We start from the raw sequence: 22,927 nt of genomic DNA on the forward strand, positions 1-22,927 counted from the left end.
TATGACACTCGTGTCTTATAAAATGGCACTATTGTCTATTTCTACATGGAATACTGGAATGGTGTCTTATTATTCAACAGATTCAGGAAGAAAATACATTTTAAGTACTGCCCCCGAACAGTAATTCTGTTATATTTCAAGTAGTTTGTAGGAATAGCCTCCATGATAATCCGGCTTGCCACAGACTGGAGTTTAGTCAGATTGAAGGTTGGCTTTGCTCCGCCCATGGCTTGATTGTATATGAGTGCTGACCGAGAAGCATGCAGCAGTTTTTTTCGTAATGTTTTTGATGCGGCGACTGGCGCTGAATGCGGTCTGTATTTGGAGAGCATACGCTTTTTATTGACTTGGATTAGGAGGGATTGTAAACTCTTTCATCTCTGGGATTGTCAGCTACTTTTTGCTGTTGCCGACTGCGGTGGTGCGACGCACTCAGCAGATTCAAGCAGAGAGGTAAAGGTTACAAAGTTTAGCCTGATTATGAATGTTTATGACACGGTCAGACGCGTGTGTGTTTACGCTTGCATGTTTCAAATAAGCTTCGCTTGGCTGTTTCCGAGCCAAATCATAATGCCCTTTGCGAGTTTGCGGATTTATCGGCACTATATTTTTTAGCTACGCGAATTTTATATAGGCTGTTAACTTTTAAATGAACTTTTGTAAACTGTTTTCCAGGGGAATGGTTGACCGAATGATGGCAATGAACCATGGACGTTTCCCAGATGCTGTGAATGGGCATCAGCACTCCGCGCGCAGGATGGGAATGGGACAGTTTTCCAACGCGCTTCCACAGCAGCAACACTATAACGTTATCATGGGAGATCACATGCATTACGCGGGAGGGAATGTAAACGCAAACCACGGGATCCGGCATTCCATGGCCTCTGGGAATAACATAAACGGAGGGATCCCCAATGGCAACTTGCCTGCTCGCTTTAACTCCCAGTTTGTCGGACAAGGGCAGCAGCTCGCTGCCAGCATGCAGTTACAGAAGCTCAACACGCCTTACTACGGTCACCTCACGCATCCTTCCCATCATCACCATTACATGCACGAACTGCACCCCGCCAGCCACCAGTTAAACGGCACAGGACAGCAGTTCCGAGACAGTAACGCTAAGCAGAACGCGTCTGGAGTTCCTCTGCCTGGCCACCACATGCCTGCAGCAATGCTGCCCCCCAACGTTATCGACACGGATTTTATTGACGAGGAGGTCTTGATGTCACTGGTGATAGAAATGGGCTTGGACCGAATAAAGGAGCTCCCAGAGCTCTGGCTGGGACAGAACGAGTTCGATTTCATGACAGACTTTGTTTGTAAGCAACAGCCCAGCCGAGTGAGCTGTTAATCTCACAACTTTTCCCCCGTTTTTGTTCATTCTCTGGCTTTGTCCTTTTTTAATGAGACTGATATTACTGGTGTGTTTTCTTGGATCTGTATACCACAGGGTTCCCACAGTCCTGGATATATCAGGGAATTTCAAAAGTGTGATTTTCAGGCCTGAAAAAGTCATGGAAATTTGTCTAGTCAATATCAAATTTTCTCTGGTTATGCTCAAGTAAATCTTAGGCTAAAAATGAATCTCTATATCTTTAAAAAACAATCCTTCGAATTGCAATGCAATGCAAATGACTGGAGAAGTCATGAGCAAAATCATATAAATTCGGTGGTCAGAAAGTGTGGGAACCCTGAACTCCAAAACGATAAAAACAGAACAGCCGTGGAAGTGAATCATTCAAGGGCAAACTTTTCTCAGCTGGTTCATGCCATTAAGTAACAGAAATGGATTTGTTTTGCATGAGGATGGTTTGGACACCCAAGAGTCATGCTATGCATCACATACGCAGGTGCTGGAGATTGAGAAAAGCAACAAAAAAAGCCCAGAAAGTCTGTTTAGTATTAATGTAGCAGGCAAAAAAAAAAAAAAATCATGTTTTGTTCCTTCAGACCTCCAGTGATATCAGATGTCAGTGAATGCATATTCTAAATAATGTTGGTGGTTATGTGACATGATTGTAGATAATAGTGTGTAATTGTCTCAATCAGCATTGTACTATAAACTTTATTGGCCATATTTACCAGAACCCTGTGCTGCTCAGAGATTCACTGAACTGTGAGCAGATGCTTCAAGTCGTTCTTCTCTCCACTCTTTCGACATCTTCTCAGGCCTATGTTGCCTCCATGATGCTTGTGTGTATATCAGAGCCTAAAAACATCTATTGAAGTGACATGAATGTGAGCGAGAGTGCGTATTTACCGGTTACTCTATATGCTTAATTGAGTACAGTGTATCGTAAAGACATTCCGATCCTGAATGTCATAGTTTGGAATGTTGTAAAGGAAGGGAATGTGGAAATATCCCAACACAGAAGAGTTTCATCTTCATCGGTTTTCAAAATAGATAGACCACTGTGCTTATTATAGTATGCGGTACATGGCAATACTACTGTGTTGAGGCTTTCTAGGAAAGTTTTACAGTATTTTTGTATATTTTTAGAAAAAAAAATGTTAATTTATTATATTTTAATTTGCGAACATGAATAAAGCAGATGAGGCTCATTACTGAAGTCAATGCCCTGTTCTTTTTGGGTGTCAGCATCATTTATGAATCCAAATTTTGGTTATGATGTTCTTTTAATGTCAGTTTTTCAATTAAAGTTCTGTTCTAATCAACATATGTTTGTTGTAACGTCATAAATCTGCAAATAACATGCAACAAGAGTTTAATTACAAATTTTTTTTTACATTTTATTCTCAATTAACTGAAGTGAAAGTGGACATAAATATAAGAATATACTTTTTTTCATCTTCTCTTTAAATTATGTAATCTGACACTTTATGCAGTTTTTTTATTTATTTTAATTTTTTACCAGAACAATATATAAACATTTCAAAAAAGGTTACTGTAGATGTGCATTTAAATGCAAGACAAAGTGTCCAGTTTCACTGCATGAATAATTATCATGCAAATAGGTAGCATTCAGCAGACTTTGTCCTGCAGTGAAATTGAAGCTTCTCAGGGTTGTCAGCTTACTAGTGCCAAGCACAGTCTAAAAACATCAAGGGTTGATAGACTTGTTAGTTATATGACTGAGCATTAGCATAATTTTGGAAATCATAGCTCATACTTTTTCCTTCAAGGCAAGAACTGTATTTAACAATGATATCAGAGTTATCTGTAATGCAAATATGATTATGTAAATTATGAAAAAAAATGTAATGCTAATGTAGTGTGTCTCAGGAATCATAGTATTTTAATCATATCTAAAATGGTCTTAAAATGGTTTAAAGGGGTAGTTCACTCAAAAATGAAAGTCTGTCATCATTTCTTCACCCTCATGTTGTTCCAAACCCATACGACTTTTAATCTTCCAAACACAAATTAAGATATTTTTAATGAAACCTGAGAGGTTTCTGTCCTCCACTGAAAGTCCTTGTAACAAACAAATGTGTAATCGTAAGGCATCGTAAAAATTAATCCATATGAATCAAGCTGTTTAATCCAGGTCTTGTGTAGAGATACGATCACTTTATATGATGAAGAGTTTTAAATATAGGCCTTTATGTTCATCTTTACACTGAAAACCACTTGATTCATATGGATTGATTTAGCCTTTATGAGCTTTTTGGATCTTCTAAATTTGTATTACTTGGACTTTCAATGGAGGGACAAATACAGTTTCAAGTATTATTAAAAATATCTTAAATTGTTTTGAAGATTAACTAGTTTTATGAGTTTTGAACAACATGAGAGTTAGTAAATTAACACAGAATTTTATTTTGATATCTTCAAGAACAAGAGACCTTTCAATAACAGTACATACATTTTTCTACTGTTTAAAAAAAAAAACTGTCCAGACTCAACAATTAAACATTTTTAAAGTACAATTTAAAAACTTTTTTCAAAAAAACTTCTCAATATAAAATACTTGACAAATGAATCACTTAGGATATAAATAATACACTAAATTCAACATGTGTTCCTTATTGAAGAAGTTATTTTGCTACACGTTTTGTTCAAATGATGCCACTTTAATTGTAGTTTCATAGCTTCCCTGTGGTGATACTGACTTATAATGGATGTTTCAGTAATGCCATTTTTAATAGCAGAAACCAACAGGATATCTACAACCTCCTGATCCCATGCTAAATGTGAAGGAGACCCTCATGTAAAGAGCCTGTGGAGTTAAACTGTGTGTTTGATGGCTAAGTTCTCAAGTTCCTTCCTTCATTAGTTCTTGCAAAGGCAATTATTCAGAGCACCATTATGTATCCATTACAGCAAGTTAATTTGAAAAGAATTTTAAACACAGCTTATATCAATAATTGAGACTAATAAAAAGGAAATGTCATAAGACTCCCCAATGAATATTGCAGAGAATATGCGGGCACACGCTCTTTCTCAAGGTCTGCCGTCCTTCAGATTTTTGGCAGAGCTTCAAATTCTGCCACTTCATTCAGAATTAAGTAAAAAAAAAGAGACAGACTTGTGGAAGTGGAGGAGAATTAAAACCATCTTATTTGCGACAAGGGAAATTACATTTACAGAGCAGGGCAGAGATAAGTAAGAATGGTAATTACGGAAACACATAGGCATCGTTACTGAGAAACGAGGAATGGAAGTGGAATGCTAAATGCTCCGGTGAATATCTGTCTTTAATAGGAAATCCATTTTTGGGGAAATAATTTGTCTTTGTCAGATATACTCTGCTCACATTTGTCATGAATGATTGCATTTAATCAATGATCAGAATATAAATTAAAACTATTTCACATATTTCACATTGATAAAGACACTATATCCTTAAAGAGTAACATACTTCAATGGCTGCCTTGCTCAAGGAGATCTTTGCACATGAGACCGCATAACTTTCTGAGCCAATAACCTGAGCCGTAAATGTCACTTAATCACTCTGGAACTTGGGAACAAACAGTGAAATCAAAGGCAGCAGACAAGGAAAAATATGAAAAATTTACATTTCTTTAAAAAGAAAATCGGTAATCATCTATAATAAAAATATTGAATGAATACATATACTGGTTAAAAGTTTTGGGTAAGTAAGAAATATATATATATATATATATATATATATATATATATATATATATATATATATATATATATATATATATATATATTGATAGAAATTAATACTTTTATTCAGCAAGGATGATTTATTATTTAATTAATTAATTCTGGAATGACACATCTGAAAAATAAGCTTTGCCATCACAGAATAAATTAAATTGTCATCAAATTGAATTTTCATTAAAAATTTCATAGTTGCAGAAATATTAATTCATTTTATATTGCAATAATATTTAATGATATTCTTGTTTTTACTAAATGCCTTGGTGAGCATAAAAGGCTTTTTCCCAAAACATTTAAATCTTACTGACCCCAAACTTTTTAAAGGTTGCAAGTTTCACCAGAATGCACGGCTGCTTTTAAATGGCTGTTCATAGAGACAGATGCTTTTCAAAATCAAACCACATCTAACAGCAGGGCCTAACTGTCAAACTGACCTTTTTGGTCTTGATTATGTTCTAAAATATAATTTCTAGTGTCAAATAATCACATATGTCCTTCTTTTGATATCAATCATTCTGCTAAAACAGCCATGAAACATAAAACATTCAGTAAACAGGCAAAGGGCGGATGACACTGATCTGGATTGTGACATTGTTTAATATAAGTGAGATCCATTATAGCAGTCTGTCAATGGAGGTTCTGCCCTGCTGCTCAGAGCTGAGTTTCACCACAGCATGTTTTTACAGCTTAATGCACCGCAGATGCTGTCATTGCACTGCATGAAAGAGCATTGGACACTTACATGGGATCTATCAACATGTCCATTTACATGACTATGAGTCAGTCTGTGTCATAATGCCATTCTATGGGCTAAAGGGGTAGTTTTCATTTAATAAGGCTTCATAGCATTGCTGCGGTTGAGGTCGTCCTCTGAGATGTAATTTTGCTTGCTTAGATAAGCACTCATGTTGGAGAGTTTTTTTTCCCCATTTGCTTTTCCTAAAGGAAATAGGTCTACTGCTTGCAGGGCAGCAAATGAATAGTGTTACTTTTTTCTTTCTTTTTTTGTGAAACGATCAAAAAAAGAAGAAGACATACAGTGTATTGGGAGAATTATTAGATCTCTTTTATATGTCATTTCTTCCTTCTGGTCAGCGATGAGATTAAATGAAGAGCTTGGAGAGACTGGATTAACACCAATCATCTCACACGTGTCTCCATCTAGATTGTGTCCAACAATTGTTCTAATTTTGTTTTTCTCCTAAAAGGTGGGGAAACAGACGAGTAAAGTGCAAATGATTTTAATGACTGATTCATAAAAACTGGATCTCATTTCGAAGTCTGCATTTGTCGGCCGCATACGTCATTGAGGCTGCTTCATTTCAGTAAACTGACCACTACATTCAAAAAGAAAAGAAAAAAAAACTGACCACTGCATTCCAAATTCATTATGAAATTACAACAATTTATATTTCACTCGGAATAATGGTCAATTTTATAAAGGTTACTGTTCTGAAATAAGACCTTTGAGACACAGCTAAGGACACATTTTTCGATCAGTTCAATAAACACAAAATTTAAATGGAGTAACATACATAGATTTATAAACACAATATTAGTTAGTTTGACAGTTAGGCCTACTTTGTCTTCTTTCATAGATATATACACTAGATGTTGCCTTGGCTACGGCAGTTCATTGGAATGAATGCGTCAATAGAGCCACCATCATGGAACAGGGGAGCACCTCCTCTTTAATGGATCAGCGTCAATGTAGGAAAAGGTCTAGCGGAAATAAAATCACCATAAATCGTCTTGAATGCGATTTTCTAGTTGTTCTGGTTCGTTCCAACAGTCAGATGTATTTATGTATTTATCATTGAGCCCAGAGAAATTTTTTAAAAATTACAAAATTTCACATTCTTGTGAAATGTAATCCCTTGCTGTCTGGTTTTTAGATTCTGTTCGTGTGAACTTCCATACGCAGCACAAAAGTCCGGCATCATCCATGAATTCAGTGTTACCTAGCTACTTCCTATGACAAGACCTCTGTTCCAAAATGGCGGCGGTTTTGACGCATGCTTAGAACCCCAAGGTGACATCTAGTGTATATATCTATGGTCTTCTTTGCACAGATTTGCCATGGTAGAATTACGGTCCTGTCTCAGAACAAACAGGTGGCAGTGGCGTTCCTGAAGACGCTGAGTCTTTGAATGAATGATTTTAAATGATTCATAGAAACGATCTCTTGTCGCAACCTATTTGTGGAACTAAAAACTACTAAAGGCTATGACTCCCTGCAGCCTATTGCTCGATGACATACTGGCATAAATTGAGTTTAATTTATATTATATAAATTTTTTCTCCTCAAACCAGTTCAGTGGAAACTCCGTCCTGCAGCCGATTTGAAAGATTTTGTTGGTCATGTCAATCACAGTGCATATTGCCTACACCAAACACTAAACCCTAACCTTCACCATGGCTGTGTTCGAAATCGCCCCTTACCCTCATTCACTATTCCCTACATTCCTAGTCCACTAATATAGTTCTCTTAAAGAAGTGTATGAAAACGAGTGAGTGAATTCGGACACTGAGTGCACCGGAAGTGCTGCTGCTTTTGCATAGTTTGTGCTTGCTGTAGAATAATCAATAAAAATTATTTGAATCTTAGCAAACTGGCTGCTCCAGTATTAGCTAAGATGAAAATATTTATCTCGAACTCTGTTATGGAAACTAGCATGTATAGGCTAAACCTTTATCAAATAATTAAATAATCAATTAAAAAGGAATTTATACTTGTATGATACGTGTGATTTATTCGCCAAAACAGTTTAGCAAACTCCGCCCCATAGGTGATTCAAAGGATTTCATTACTGGTGTCAATCACATTGCCGATTGCCCACACAACCCTACAACAAATACGAACCCCTAAAACCTACAACCTAACCTTAACCTTTTTGCAGAATAAAATCCAATAGGCTACATATTGGATTTAATACAGTACTGTACGTCATCACAATACAGGAGGCAGCGAGGACATCTTGGTCTTTCTGGAACGAGCGAAACAAACAGTGTAAAATACGGAAGCTAGTTTCTTCCACTAAATAAAAATGTTGCAATTTAATTTTTTTATTCTGTGGTGGAAACAAGCTTCCCTAGAAAAGTCTAATGCAGCTGAACTACTAAACGCTCTTGCTATCCTGTATAACACATAGTCTATATATAACTGAAACTCCAAGTCTAATAAAATGTTCATGACTTGCAATCTGGGAATGTACAGTGCCGCATTCCTTTGCTACTGGGTGCAAATTGCATTAAAGTCAATGCAGAGGGATGTAGACTATAATAATTGCCTTCACTGTGGGAATGTTGGTTGTGCTCATACCTAACCGTTAGCTCTGAGCCCCCCTCTGCTACTGTGAATCCAGACACCTACAGCCTGCATTGTAAGGAGATATTGTAGCCTACAAACAGTCAGTGGCATTCAATGTCAGGAGAGCTGCTGGAATGTGTCTTAGTGAGAGTGTGAGGAGAAATCCTCTCTGTTAGCTTATGCTACACGCATATGTGTGACACATCTTCCTATTAAATGCTGCTCCATCCTCCCCTGTGAATAAAACACAAGCTGAAATAAGATTTTCACATTCCTCAGAGAGATCTGTATTCCTCTCCCAGTTTTCACACGGCATTCTTTGATTCACTAACATGAGAGGCAAGATAAATTTGATATCATTATCAGAGTATCTGATTGTACAGGTAAAAATATTAAACAATTTCAGCTCAAATCAATGTTATAGAATATATAGTATCAATGAGTATTCATGTCTTGTTTTCTTGTAAAAATATTTTTACAGAAATGTTGCTGCTGTTTTATTAATAACATAACCTCACAAAATTTAGTCTATAGAAAACGTTTTTCTTCTCAAGTATTCCACTAATTTAAATGAAATTTTAATATTTTTAGTAAAGAAATAAAAAAGAAGAAAATTATTACGTAAATTATTGTGTGGCATAGTTTAGAAAGTTAAAAGGCACACCATGTAACTTTTGGCCCTCTAGTGGGTAAAAAACAAAACTGCATGCATTTTGCGGAAGAACATTGTTTTGGTTGTGCTTCAGCTCTGCGTGACTGAGCGGATGAATATGGTTATCTACTGCTTATAAAACATTCACTACTAGGTAGAGTTGTAGTCAAAACCACCTTTGTCGAGTCCAAGAAAAGTCCAAGACCAGGACTAGTCGAGTCCAAGACAAGACCAAGACCAAAGAGGTTCGAGTCCAAGACAAGACCGAGTCCAAAAAGGTTTGAGTCCGAGTCAAGACCGAGTCCAGGACAGAGGGGAAAAGTCTTGTGCAAGACATTATCAAGACAATCATTTTGGGTTATTATTTGTTGATCTAAAAGCAATGGCAGTGTCACAACACCAAGGATTTTTTAAGTATAGACATTCCCCTTGATATCATATAATCTTCTAATCTAAAGAAAACAGAATCATGACATGATACCTCATAATAGCAGTGTTTCACTGAAAGACGCATACTTTCACATTCAGATAGCCCCCCATCACAGGCCATTCTTGGGATACGCCTTCAAGGGGCAGGCTTAGCAATACATTTATTGATAAAATATCAATAAATATCAATATAAATGGCTTTTATGTGTGCTTACTGGGAACATAATAAAGACACCTGGACTCGGTCGAGACCAAAAGCCATATTTGGCAAGGCCAGTGGCCGAGACCGAGACAAGTCCGAGTCCGAATACAGCCCTACTACTAGGCTAAGAGATCCAACCAGTTTAGATGGCAAGGATCTCAAGATGACTAGCTGAAGATGTTATTGTAGCTATTCCCAATTCCACGTCACTTTTACAAAAAAAATTAAATCCCTAATTTCTAGCCATTTCCAAAAAGACAAGCCAATGTTGATTCTCGTTTTATTACGAGCTCTGTTGCATTTTCTTTCTGCCAGCAGACTATCCTCTGTTCGACTTTTTTTTTGCTAAATATCAAACCTCCAGTGATTTTCCCTGGAGGTTTGATATTTAGCATGCTCCATGTCAACATTTCTCGCTCATTGTGACAACTAACCTATGCCAGTCTCACACCATCAAAGTACCTAGAGCAACTTCTCTCTAATTACGGATATGACAAATACGTATATACAACTTCCTGTGAAACCATCCCGACCGGTCTAACATAAACATTTATAATAGGCTCAACATAGTGAATCAGGGTAAGACAAAAACACGTTTTGGAAGAAGGATTGATGATGTATCGACTCATTATTTAAATGCTGTTAATTTTAAATAAAAAAATTACAGTGAACATTTAAATAGGATATTATTACAGAAGCACACTCAATAGATGGATATGAAGTTAACAGGAGTTTATTGACAACAGAGCGGGAACAGAATGCAGGTAATTGAAATGAACAACGATAATTTGGAGAGCGGTGTGCAGGCGATGAGTGGAATGGTTCAGGTATGAAGACTGATGGTGTGTGAGACGGATGACAGGAACGAGGAACACTCAAGATACAGAGGAGAGGAAAGACGAGACGCTGGAGATGGAGAAATGGAGATAATGGAGACGAGACACTGGAGTGGAGATTGGAGAATGGTCGTTGAAGAATTCGGGAGATTTAAAGTTTGCAATAGCAAGGTAAGTAGTCCTCTTCGTGTAAGCGAGACCGGACAGTGAACAGTGGTGAGGTCAGTGTGTCTTTAGAAATCAGGTGAGGGAGTGCGCTGTGATTGGCTGGTGTGAGAGCCTGGCTGATCTGTAACAGATATAAACAACCACCTGATTTTCCAGCATCTGCCATAAATTTAACAACACAGTCTACGATTTAAAAATGACAAACGGCAGAAATCTTAGAAAATAGAAAACCTCATTATCAACCATTAAATACAACATCTCACAGAGCAAATGAAATGCAGGATATATAGACGTTCCTGTCTCTGCAACACAGTCCAAGGATCAGTGCTTTTGACATCACCTTGAGAGATAGGAGAGCGAAGCAGAGGAAGTGGACAAATCTGACTTAATTTGACTGCATGAGTCAGCAGCTCATTTAGAGGAACCCTCAAGCAAAAAAAAAAAAAAAAGAACACACAGAGCAAGATTCTGTTGTGACTTTGTCTGAGGAGACCTGTGTCATGAAAACCAGGAAGTGAGCAGTTCTGAGCGGTATTGCTCATTCATACCAGTCCATCTGTGCATATAACCACAAAACCTACCAGGCCAGAAACATTAGTCCAAGTCCTTGCCTCACCAGCTCTGTAACATCCTGACAGTTGCAGCAAAACGCAATTCAAGGTTAAAGAGACAAGGTTTATCAAAAAACCCAAGCAAGAGATCAAACGCAATTCTATCCAGCGTCTCCTCTCAGAACATTACGTTACAATCATTAATTGAGATGCAGGGGCTGAGAAAAATAATGAAGCCTGGAGCCAAAGTCAGAATCATTTCTATCTGGTGATTAAAAGATCCACTAATAAAAGCCACGGGTGAGGATTATCATAGAGAAAAACTATCGCCCACCACTCTCTTTACAAATCCTTAACATGACCCGCAACAATTTAGACTCATTTGGGCTTTACTAAGTCCATTGCAAATAGCAAAGTAATGATTCTGATGCCCAAAATTGATGATACCACTGTAAAAGTGCACTACATAGGTCATTCATTAAAGACCTCATGATAATGTTTGATGAATGGGTGGGTGGCCATGTTTTGCAGTTGCATTCCAAATATGTTAAAATATTTATAAATGTGTAGACAAAAACACTTATGGAGTGAGTTGCATTGGAGATGCTAATCACTTCACAATTCCCCATTTGCATGATTTGGAGTGATTAGAGTGCAATTGACTGGAATTATGGTGGACAAATGTGATATAAATGCTAATAGGAGCCATTAACACCCAATACTAAGCAGATTGTTACAAGAAATTGGTCCTCAGGCATTCAGTACACAAGTCAATAACTGTGAGGGACACCCAGATTTGCATGTTAACCCTATATAGCCTACACAAATTTCTCTAAATTATTAACATGATCAAAACTTTGCTGAAACACAATATATGTGTTATACACAATCTACATGACTTCTGCCGTCTGATTGATTGTTCATACTTTTTTAGTAAGTAAAAGACCACTTAGTATAATTCCCAAAAAATGTTATAAAGTAAATGCAAGAATAACTTTTATATTGTTAGTCATATTTCTTAAACTTACTTGGACTGAAGCTTGATTATCCATGCATAATGTATTTATATGTTAAAATGTGAGTATCAAATATGATACATCAGGCTTGTCATCATTCCATTGAATTTTTTCCATTATGTTTTTCCCCCACAATAAAAATGACAGAGCTTTGATAATAAAACTAAGCATTTAAATGTCATCTTAATAAGATATTATATGGGGAGATAGAGTGAAAACTGATATTTATAAACATTTTATGTAAGTATGCTATACAGTACTGTTACAAAGATCTCATTGATTTACATTACAAAGCTATTAGTATTTCATCTTTCTTCTGACCATTTATAAATATCAGAATCTGCACCAAATTGGTCCTCTGAATAAAACTGAGGTGTTTTTCCCCTCCTCGGGTATGAGCTCCATATATTAGCCATATAAGCCTCATGTATCAAATATTGTACTCAACAAATGCAAAAAAAAAGCATTTTCTGATTATTATTTTATGTCAGGCTTCACCAAAAAGCTATCAACAGTAACTGACCTTTGAACTTGTAACCAACTGCCAAAACAGAATGAGAATTGGATTAGTAGATCTATGATAGCTCATGAAAAGGTCTGATTTGAAAGCCTTGAAAGGATACTACAAAATTAGCTCCTACGCTGTCTTCCTGAAAAGCCTGAGTAGAAAGATCTTCAGAGTGTTAGGACAACGTTTCCATTGGTGTTCCAGTGGAGGTTATTTTGAGGGGCTTGTGTTGTCAGCTGTTGTCTTGAGTCCTGAAAGACCCTCCTCACGTCTCTCTGTCACTCTCCTAAAACTGTGGACTGGCTGGTTCATTGTCCTCCTTTTCTATTCGAACCTGAACAGACACGTCTAGGGTAAGTCTTGAGCTCCACTATTTTATTTAAAGTTGAGCTGAATGTCACAAACGTGTTTTTGAGAAACATCTGAGTTAGTTTTTACGTGGTTGTACATTTTGTTTCAGTCCTTATAGTGTGGTTCCGTTACTGTGAGTTTTGTAAGGAAAATATGAAGACAAAGTCTCCAATGCAATAATTCTGTCATTTTCAATTTAACGCATGAGCATGTCTTTTGCATTTCCCAAAGTTAGTCTAAACTGTGTGTTTCACTCTTAGCCTCTTGTTTTAAAGCTATACTGATGTTTAGAATAGTCATTGTTTTTTCCGCTTTGGGTAAAACTGCCATCATTGACATCAGAAGGTACGTGGCAAGAATAAGAAATAGCTTGTCCATATTTAGAGGGTCCAAAAATAGCATGTGGCTTCACAACAGGTGCCGTGTTACTGAATGAGGAGGGGTGATGGGATAGGAGGAGGAGTGGACACATGCACATGGGGTGGAAAGAGGGCTATAATTTTAACCTGATAAGCAACAGAGCTTCGACATAAACAACCTCTGGAATCTCAGAGTTCATTCCACATAAAATCAGCCGTGTTGAGCTGAAGGGCTTCAGGTCTGGCGCTATCTGTGACACATCAGATTTAGAGGCTCAGTGATACTCTGCCACTGTGATTTGTGCTATTTTCTCTGCGCCCCCTCCCATAGCCTTGTATGTCACATGCGGCTCATTGCTTCTCTTCAGATGTCCACCCGACATGGAGGCATCTTACAGATCAGATGTGACTCTTTTTAGTGTTGCTTGCATTAAAAACTATCACTGACTAGATCACAAACTATAGACGGAGACAGACTTTTTAAATTATTCATTGATAATAATAAAAAATATCTCTCTATATACATATACACACACACACACACACAATCATTTAAAACTTTTGAGTCAGTCTTTTATTCAGCATGGATGCATCAAATTGATCAAAAGTGACATTAATAATTGACATTTATTTATACTTGACATTTATAATCCTAAAAAAATGATCATTTTACACAAAAATATTAAGCAGCACAACTGTTTTCAACATTGATAATAATAATAAATATTCCTAAGCACCAAATCAGCATATTAGAATAATTTTGAATGATTTTGACTGGAGACTGGAGTAATGGCTGCTGAAAATTCAGCTCTGACATTATAGGAATACATTTAATTTGTTACATATATTAAAAGAGAAAACAGATATTTTAAATGGTAATAATATGGTAATAACAATATTACTGTTTTCATTGTGTATTGATCAAATTAATGCAGCCTTGGTGAGCATAAGAGAGACTCTTACCGACCCCAAACTTCATCTAATTTTTATTATTAAATTATTTATTTACTTTGTGTACTATGTAACGATACTGTTGTATACCGATATTTTATATACAAACAATATTTCACGAAAGTGAGTACACCCCTCACATTTCGAGTAGTCATTGTGCTGCTTGTATAGCAATATATATTTACTGTCCTCTGAAAATAAATCAACATACAGCCATTAATGTCAAAATAGCTGGCAACAAAAGTGAGTACATCCTAAGTTATAATAGCTGTACGTTGTTTAACCATGCAAAGCCACATGTCCTATTCATAATTTTCATGTTTTTGTCTGCTAGACAGGACCATACAAATTTGTGTATCTCATAGAGCAGTTGAAATTTGTGCTTTGAGTACAATTCTCTCATACTGACCACTGGATGTTCAACATGGCACCATGGCAAAGAACTCTCTAAGCCAAGGGACTGTTCGTTTTTTATTTATGAGGAGTTTTGAGATCTATAGTCAAAATAGACTTGACCCTCCCTTCGCCAGCAATACATTTTTCTATGACCCTCCAAAATGATTGTAAAAAAAGGCATGACCCTCCCCGTGTCACAGTGTCTGGTTGTGTTCCCTTGTTTGTCACTAGAGGTCCTCGTTATCACGGTGTCCTTCAGTATTGACTTCATTTCCCAGCATTCTGTCTGTCACTGTCACTCATCAGTTCATTGCACTCATTGCACTCATTGTTCCCCGTCATCATTGTTCCCAGCTGTTCATTGTTAGTCTTGTTAGATGTCACCATTTCTTGGTCGGTTTTCTTGTTGGTTTGTGTTTTGTTTTCATGTTTAGTTGGATTATTTGGATTTTGACCCCTGCCTGGAAGACTACGATTTGGATTACCCTTATATTAATAAACTGCTGCAAATTGGATCTTCTGTCCCGTGTGTGTCGTGACAGACAGAATTCTGGGAAATGAAGTCAATAGTGAAGGACACCGTGATAACGAGGACCTCTAGTGACAAACAAGGGAACACAAGCAGACACTGTGACACCCCGATAATTTATTGATTAGCCTATCTGTACTGGTTTGAGCTTGGCAAAGATGTTCAGATAACTCGATGCCTAGTAGACCTACACCAAACGTCAATAAAAAAGGGTCCTGTACAGTGCGACATATCATATCTACCAAAAGACTGGTCTTTGCAATGAATAAATGTACCAGTGTTGCACGCGTGCGATACAGTTTTGTAAACTTCGTTACTTGTGTTTGTTTTCAGACATGATAACAGTCATTTTATAACTACTTGTGCTTATGCGATATCACTTTTCTTTTATCGTTGATGATTTAATGTCTCCACGATCAGCTTTTGAAGAAATATGGTAGTATCAGCTGCAGTTCTGGCGCCTGGAGCTTGGTTTATACTCGCCGCGTCCGCGCGAGCGCGAAGGTGCGCAAGGGCCCATTTCGCTTAGCGGTGTGCACGGCAGATTTTGTAACTGCGCGCGCGACTCCGCATCCGGAGATGCACGACTTCAGGCCGAATCTGGCCGAGCATTAGTCTCGTCATCACATGCTTAAATTTACAAAATGAGCCTACAATAGCAGACATAAGCCATTTTAATTATGGTCCATGTTTTATAAAAAATGTTCTCGAAACTAAATGAAAATGTTTAGTGAAATTAGAAAATATGTAAGGCTATGTTCTCAGATTCATTTGTGTTCTTCTAATGTAACAAGTACTGCTTTGGTTTTGGTGAAGCGTACTAAAATAAACATTCACCTGTGTAGGCTGTGTACCTCTTCTCACCGCTGATTCCTGGATGGGCTTGAGGGCAATTACTCAGTTGCCTCCTTCAAAGAATAGTACAACTGCGAGCGCGTCAAGTATAAACGCCTCGTCCGATTGGGGAGGTGCGCGCGCAGGCAGCGGAGGCATGCGCTGCGGATCCAGGCGAAAGTATGAACGAGGCTGTAAATATACTGTAAATATACCCAATACTGTAAAACTCGACGTACATTCACATCACATGTTAATGCAGCGGTAGAGTTACACTCACAGGGCACTGCACTTATTCGCAATCACAAAAGTTAATTATTTGCTCGTACTTTAAAGCTTTGCTGGGTAAACATTTCATTGACGGTCTGACATGATGCACTTTTTCTGAGCGCATACGCCCGAAGCGTGCGCGCGCACTGTCAAACTGCGCCAAACTGGACTTTATCTTTCGCTTCTGATTTGTGTTGGGTCAGACCCATCTGCTAGCGATGAGGGGCCGGGACTGAGAGAGCTAAATGGAGCTACATTGAAAAATATGCACCAAACAAGCCACTTTGAAATGTTGCTATTTTCATGAATACAAAAGTTGGGTGACCCTCTAGACTGAAAAATGTTGGATGACCCTCCCCTCAACAAAAAATAAAAAGACATGACCCTCCCCTATTTTCCTCCGGTCCATTCCATAAATACCGAACGGTCCCGGGATTTGAGAATTACGATTGTTGCTCTCCACAAAGATGGCCTATAGGCTATAAGAAGATTGGTAACACACTGAAACTGAGTTACAGTAAAGTGGCCAGGGTCATACAGAGGTTTTCCCAGACAGGTTCCACTCGTAACAGGCCTCGCAAGGGTCAATCAAAGAAGTTGAGTCCTCGTGCTGTGCGTCAGGTGCAGAAGCTGGCTTCAAGAAACAGACGTATGAGTGCTGCCAGCATTGCTTTCCTGACCTGAAACCTATTGAGCACCTGTGGGGCGTCCTCAGGCGGAAGGTGGAGAAGCATTGTGTGTCTAACAACAGCTCCGTGATGTCATTATGGAGGAGTGGAAGAGGATCCAGCAAACCCTGTGCAGCTCTGGTGAATTACATGCCTAGGTGGATTAAGGCAGTACTTGATAACAATGGTGCTCACACAAAATATTGACACTTTGGACACAGTTTTGACATGTTCACTTAGGGTGTACTCACTTTTGTTGCCAGCTATTTTGACAGTAATGGCTGTATGTTGAGTTATTTTCAGAGGACAGTAAATATATACTACAAGCAGCACAATGACTAATATATCCAAGTTTCATTTCTATAGTATTGTGCCATGAGAAAATATACTAAAATGTTTGCTGAAATGTGAAGGGTGTACTCACTTTTGTGAGATACTGTATATATTTATAGGGTATTATATATATATAATATTATATATATAAATCACCATACAACAGTATCATTAACTTGGTACCCAACATAAATAAATCATTTAAAAAATAAATAAGATGAATACATATAACAAATTAAATTATTTCATTAATTAAATTGTTGTAAAAAATTACACTTCCCTCCAGTTATTTCCAAGTCTCAGTTTTAAGTTTCTGCAAATATTTTATTTTTATAAGTCACTTCTTTTTTATTAGGATTGTTTCTGCCTGAGGCAAATACATTAATCAAATGTTAGAATTCACATTTCTTACAAACAACCTCATGCATTTCAAATACAAATTCCTTCTATTAATGCAAAAATACCACAGACTGGCCAGAAGCCATCCGTCTTCAGTTTAGTGGCTGGTGATTTCAGGGAGTCATTTCAAACCTCTCTACAAGAAATGCATAATCACTTCTCATTAATTTCAACATTCTCATTTCAGCATCAAGCCAAGAGTGTAATCAAGGAATTGGCTTTTCTACCTCTGCAAATCAATCTGCTTTCTTATGAAGCACTTTTATGATATATTTAACTTGATTTTTGCAGCAGATGATGGAGGGCAGTGACCAGACCCCTGAGAGCACCAATGAACAAGTCGATGTCAATGAGGATACGCAGCCAGAGGACCCCATGGAGGACTTCAGCAGGCAGCTAGAGGATATAATCAACACATATGGAGCAGCATCCAGCCTGATGGAGGAGCAGATCTCCATCCTGGAGTCAGGGGAGAAGAAGGCTGATGGAGAGGAAGAGCCCAAAGAAGCTGCGGAGAAGGAGCAAGCTGATAAGCAACTCCTCAAGGGCCTGGGTGAGGAATCTTCACTTCACCTCTGTTAGTTTGACAAACATTTTGAGATTAAACATCAGACAAACTAAAAGACTAAACCTCTCAAAGAGAACTGACATTTGGTCAGCATCAAAAATGGCATCATGATGATGAAAAAAAAACCTTCTATAGAAAAATCACTACCGTTCAAAAGTCGGTTAGGTTTTTAAATGTTTTTGAAAAAAGTCTCTTATCCTCATCAAGGCTGCATTTATTTGATTATTAATACAGTAAAAACAGTGATTTAAAATCACTGTTTTATATTTTAAAATATTTTAAGATTTAATTAATTCCTGTGATATCAAAGCTCAATTTCTGGCATCATTACTTTTCAGTGTCACATGATCCTACAGAACATCAACACTTCTTATTATAATTATCATTGTTAAAAACAGTTGTTCTGTTTAAAATCTTCATATAAACTCCGATACAATTTCTTCAGGATTCTTTGATGAACATTTATTTGACATAGAAATAAAGTCTTTACTGTCACTTTTGATCAGTTTAATTGATCCTTGCTACTGTAAATTAAAATAAATTCATTTCTTTTAAAACAAATAGTACTGACTCCAAACATTTGAACAGTAGTGTATATACGAGTGACACTAATGGCATCCATTTTGTAGAATGACCCACATAGCAGTGATTTCAGTGAGAATACTGATTACTGTTTTATGTTTGCAAAATAACGTGGTATGCAGCACCTCTCAATCACACAGATGGAGCCATAAACAGTGATTGGGTTTTTCTATCAGCAGGATGGTTGAGTGCCATGAGTGCAGTAATCAACAGTTTGGAAAATTTCCATTCTCAAGAAAAGGGTCCTCACGTTAATACTAAAGACCACTTCACCATCAAAATGCTGACAGACACACTTGCTTGACCTTTTTTCTTTCTTTCTGCCACACTCTTGGGCTTAAAGGAAAATTTTACACAAGAATGAAAATTCTGTCATCATTTATTCACTCTCACGTTGTTCCAACCTGTATGACTTTCCTCTGTGGAACACAAAAAGAGAAAATTTGAATAAAGTACAGTATTGTACTGGTCACTCATTTCACTTCAATTACAATAAACAGGTGCATAAGCTTTCAAGATTAAAAAAGAACACAAAAGTACCAGAAATGTATCATAAAATATCATAAATTGGTCCTTATGACCCATGCTCTATATTTCAAGTCTTCTGAAGTCATATTAGTAGTTTGGTGTGAAGATATTCAAAGATAAATTGAGCTGGTAGCCATTGCAACTGAATCATTCAGTTAGTCAGTCAGTGAACTGAACTTGAGAACTGAACCAGCCTGATTTGTGAATAAATCATTCAAGGCAAGGCAAGGCAAGTTTATTTATATAGCACATTTCATACACAATGGTAATTCAAAGTGCTTTACATAGAAGAAATTAAAATAATCAAAAGAAATCAGAATACTCAAAACAGTTTAGAATAAAAGATAAAATACAGAAATAATCACATGAAATCAGAGTAATTAAAACATAAAATAAAATACAGTGCAAACAGTCGGACGAACAGTGGCACAGTGCTCATTCAGTAAATGCACAGCTAAACAGATGTGTTTTGAGTCTGGATTTGAATGTGACTACTGTAGGAGCACATCTGATCTCTTCTGGAAGCTGGTTCCAGCTGCGGCTGGCATAATAGCTCAAAGCAGACTCGCCATGCTTAGAGTGAACCCTTGGTATTTCTAGCCGATGTGATCCTAATGATCTGAGTGATCTGTTGGGTTTATATTCAGTGAGCATATCTGCAATGTATTGAGGTCCTAGGCCATTGAATGATTTATATACCAGTAATAATACTTTAAAATCAATCCTAAATGTAACTGGCAGCCAGTGTAAAGACCTGAGGACTGGTGTGATGTGTTCATAGTTTCTGGTTCTGCTCAGAATCCTAGCAGCAGCGTTCTGTATGAGCTGCAACTGTCTTATGGTCTTTTTGGGAAGGCCAGTGAGAAGTCCATTACAATAATCCACCCTACTGGTGATGAAAGCATGCACAAGTTTTTCTAAGTCTTGACTGGAAACAAAGCATCTAATTCTTGCAATATTTTTCAGGTGATAGTATGCTGATTTAGTTACTGCTTTGACATGACTACTGAAACTAAGGTCTGACTCTAGAGACACACCCAGATTCCTGACTTGATTTTTAGTTGTTTGACCCCTAGAGTGAAGGTATGCGTTCACCTTGAGAACTTCAACTTTGTTTCCAAGCGCAATGACTTCAGTTTTGTCTTTGTTTAACTGAAGAAAGTTTTGGCACATCCAATTGTTTACTTCATCAATGCATTGGCTCAGGGAGTCAATGGGGCTGTAATCGTTAGGCGATAGGGATAAGTAGAGCTGTGTGTCGTCTGCATAGCTATGGTAAGCGATTTGGTTCCTTCTCATTATTTGGCTCATTGGGAGCATGTACAGGTTGAATAGGAGTGGCGCAAGAATTGAGCCTTGAGGGACTCCGCATGTCATGGATGTCCACTCAGACTTATGGTCTCCTATACTCACATAATAACCTCTGCCTCCTAAGTATGACCTGAACCATTTTAGGACTATCCCAGAAAGCCCGACCCAGTTTTCCAGCCTGTCAAGAAGTATTTTGTGATCGACAGTGTCAAATGCAGCACTGAGTTCGAGTAGTACCAGCACTGATAATTTGCCTGTATCAGTATTTAAGCGAATATCATTTATTATCTTTATGAGCGCTGTCTCTGTACTGTGGTGCGGTCGGAAACCAGATTGAAAATGGTCAAAGTATCCATTCGAGCTTAAGACTTTGTTCAGCTGATTGAAGACAACTTTTTCAATGATCTTGCCTATGAAAGGAAGATTTGAGATCGGTCTATAGTTGTTTAATATGGTCTTATCCAGATTGCTCTTTTTCAGGAGGGGCTTGACAACTGCAGTTTTCAGGGAGGTCGGAAAACTCCCAGAGAGAAGTGAGGCATTTACCGCTTCTAGGAGATCTGCTTCTAAGCTGTGTAACACATTTTTGAATAGACTGGTTTTTCAGAACCGGATCAACAATTCGTTCAACAACCAGTGAATTAAATGTGTTACTTGTTAATGTTAACTAACAGGGAATGTTCTCAGAACTTTGTTTGAAAGTTATGAACAAACGTGACCCTGGACCACAAAAACAGTCACAAGGGTCAGTTTTTTGAAATTAACATTTATACATAATCTGAAAGTAGAATAAATAAGCTTTCCATTGATGTGTGGTTTGTTAGTTGTATCTCGACCAAAGATTGTCCTATCCTATTTGAAAATCTGGAATCTGAGGGTGCAAAAAAATCTAAACATTGAGAAAATCGTCTTTAAAGTTGTCTACTTATGTTCACGCTTTTGCTGCATCCACTCACACAAATAAATATTTTATATATTTACGGTAGGAAATTTACAAAATATTTTCAGGAAACATGATCTTTACTTAATATCCTAATGATTTTTGGCATAAAAGAAAAATCGATAATTTTGACCCATACAATGTATTGTTGGCTATTGCCACAAATATACCCATGCGATTTGTGACTGGTTTTGTGGTCCAGGGTCACAAATGTTCTACGATAATGTTAATAGAATGTTAATTCAAATTTATCTTGTCTTTAAATATGTTCTCAAAACGTCAGCACAAAAACGTTATTTATACATTGTTCATGGAACGTTTTTCCTGAAAGTTTCCTTAAAATGTTACTACTTGTTACAGAATAACATTCACATTTAACATTTCCATAATATTTGCAAAATGATCAAATAAAATGTTCCCTTTATGTTCACATAAACAATAAAAATAAACCGGACGCTTTGTACAGAAATGTAAACGGAAGATAAATGTTCTTAGAACATATTTTTGTTGGCTAGGTTAACAGTGCTTTAATGACCGTTTTTGTCATTTTGAAGCTTTAGACAAAAGACAATCATAAAGGTTTGGAACAACATGAGAAAGAATAAATAATGACAGAATTTTCATTTTTGGATTAACTATCCCTTTAAGGCTGAGTATATCTCCTGAGCCTTGTTTGCTTTTCTCAACCGTTTTATCGTATAGTGAAAATGATCACGCTGTGATTTCACCACTACTGCCATTGATTTATTTTGAAGCTTGCGTGCAGAACTCTCCCTTGTGGGCTTCTGCTCATCTTTTCATTCTCTGATCTGAATGGAAAACGCTTGTCTCGTAGGTAAAGAGGCTGCATCCTTATTGCAAAGTCTGAACAAGCTCGGCTCACCAGAAGAGAAAGTGGAAATGGTGTTGAGGAAATACACTGAGCTGGTGAGTATCCAGAGAGAGAGCAGAGCTCTCTGAACAGTTTTCACCCCCGGCAACAACAATGCATAGAGGACAGTTAAAAGAAACAAACAGAACACAAACCGGATTGACACAGAGAGAAATAAAAGAACTCCTGGCGAGATGTTAAGAGTGGTTTCACTGATACTGCGATGACCTAAATATACGGCGCCCCGGGCTGAAGCGAGTCTGAACACCAGGC

General features: G+C 37.4%; 2 protein-coding genes across 5 annotated transcripts in view; both read left to right on the forward strand.

The window, feature by feature from the left end:
• Nucleotides 1-232: 232 nt before the first annotated feature.
• On the forward strand, nucleotides 233-2,675 carry cited2 (Cbp/p300-interacting transactivator, with Glu/Asp-rich carboxy-terminal domain, 2). Its single transcript, XM_077219469.1, has 2 exons — nucleotides 233-453; nucleotides 676-2,675. Exon 2 carries the CDS (start codon nucleotides 680-682, stop codon nucleotides 1,346-1,348), a length of 669 nt encoding a protein of 222 aa, XP_077075584.1. The 5' UTR covers nucleotides 233-453; nucleotides 676-679; the 3' UTR covers nucleotides 1,349-2,675.
• A 10,222-nt stretch (nucleotides 2,676-12,897) lies between these two features.
• txlnba (taxilin beta a) overlaps nucleotides 12,898-22,927 on the forward strand; it is a 36,625-nt gene continuing 26,595 nt past the window's right edge. For 2 of the 4 annotated variants that reach the window (XM_077220154.1, XM_077220156.1), the window contains exons 1-3: nucleotides 12,918-13,117; nucleotides 18,149-18,407; nucleotides 22,619-22,710. In XM_077220154.1, coding sequence (XP_077076269.1) covers nucleotides 18,149-18,407; nucleotides 22,619-22,710 — 351 coding nt within the window. In that variant the 5' untranslated portion in view covers nucleotides 12,918-13,117. Of the gene's footprint in view, nucleotides 13,118-18,145; nucleotides 18,408-22,618; nucleotides 22,711-22,927 lie in introns of all 4 variants that reach the window. The other 2 variants (XM_077220153.1, XM_077220155.1) reach the window with 2 other exon arrangements.

Source organism: Siphateles boraxobius, unplaced genomic scaffold (genome assembly GCF_051911475.1).
Source record: "Siphateles boraxobius isolate OS27281-9 unplaced genomic scaffold, OSU_SipBor_1 8, whole genome shotgun sequence".
NCBI classification, from domain to species: Eukaryota; Metazoa; Chordata; class Actinopteri; order Cypriniformes; family Leuciscidae; genus Siphateles; species Siphateles boraxobius.

Excerpts from the sequence above, each read along its gene's own strand:
- cited2 (XM_077219469.1), top strand. The coding sequence starts at position 680 with ATGGTTGACCGAATGATGGCAATGAACCATGGACGTTTCCCAGATGCT.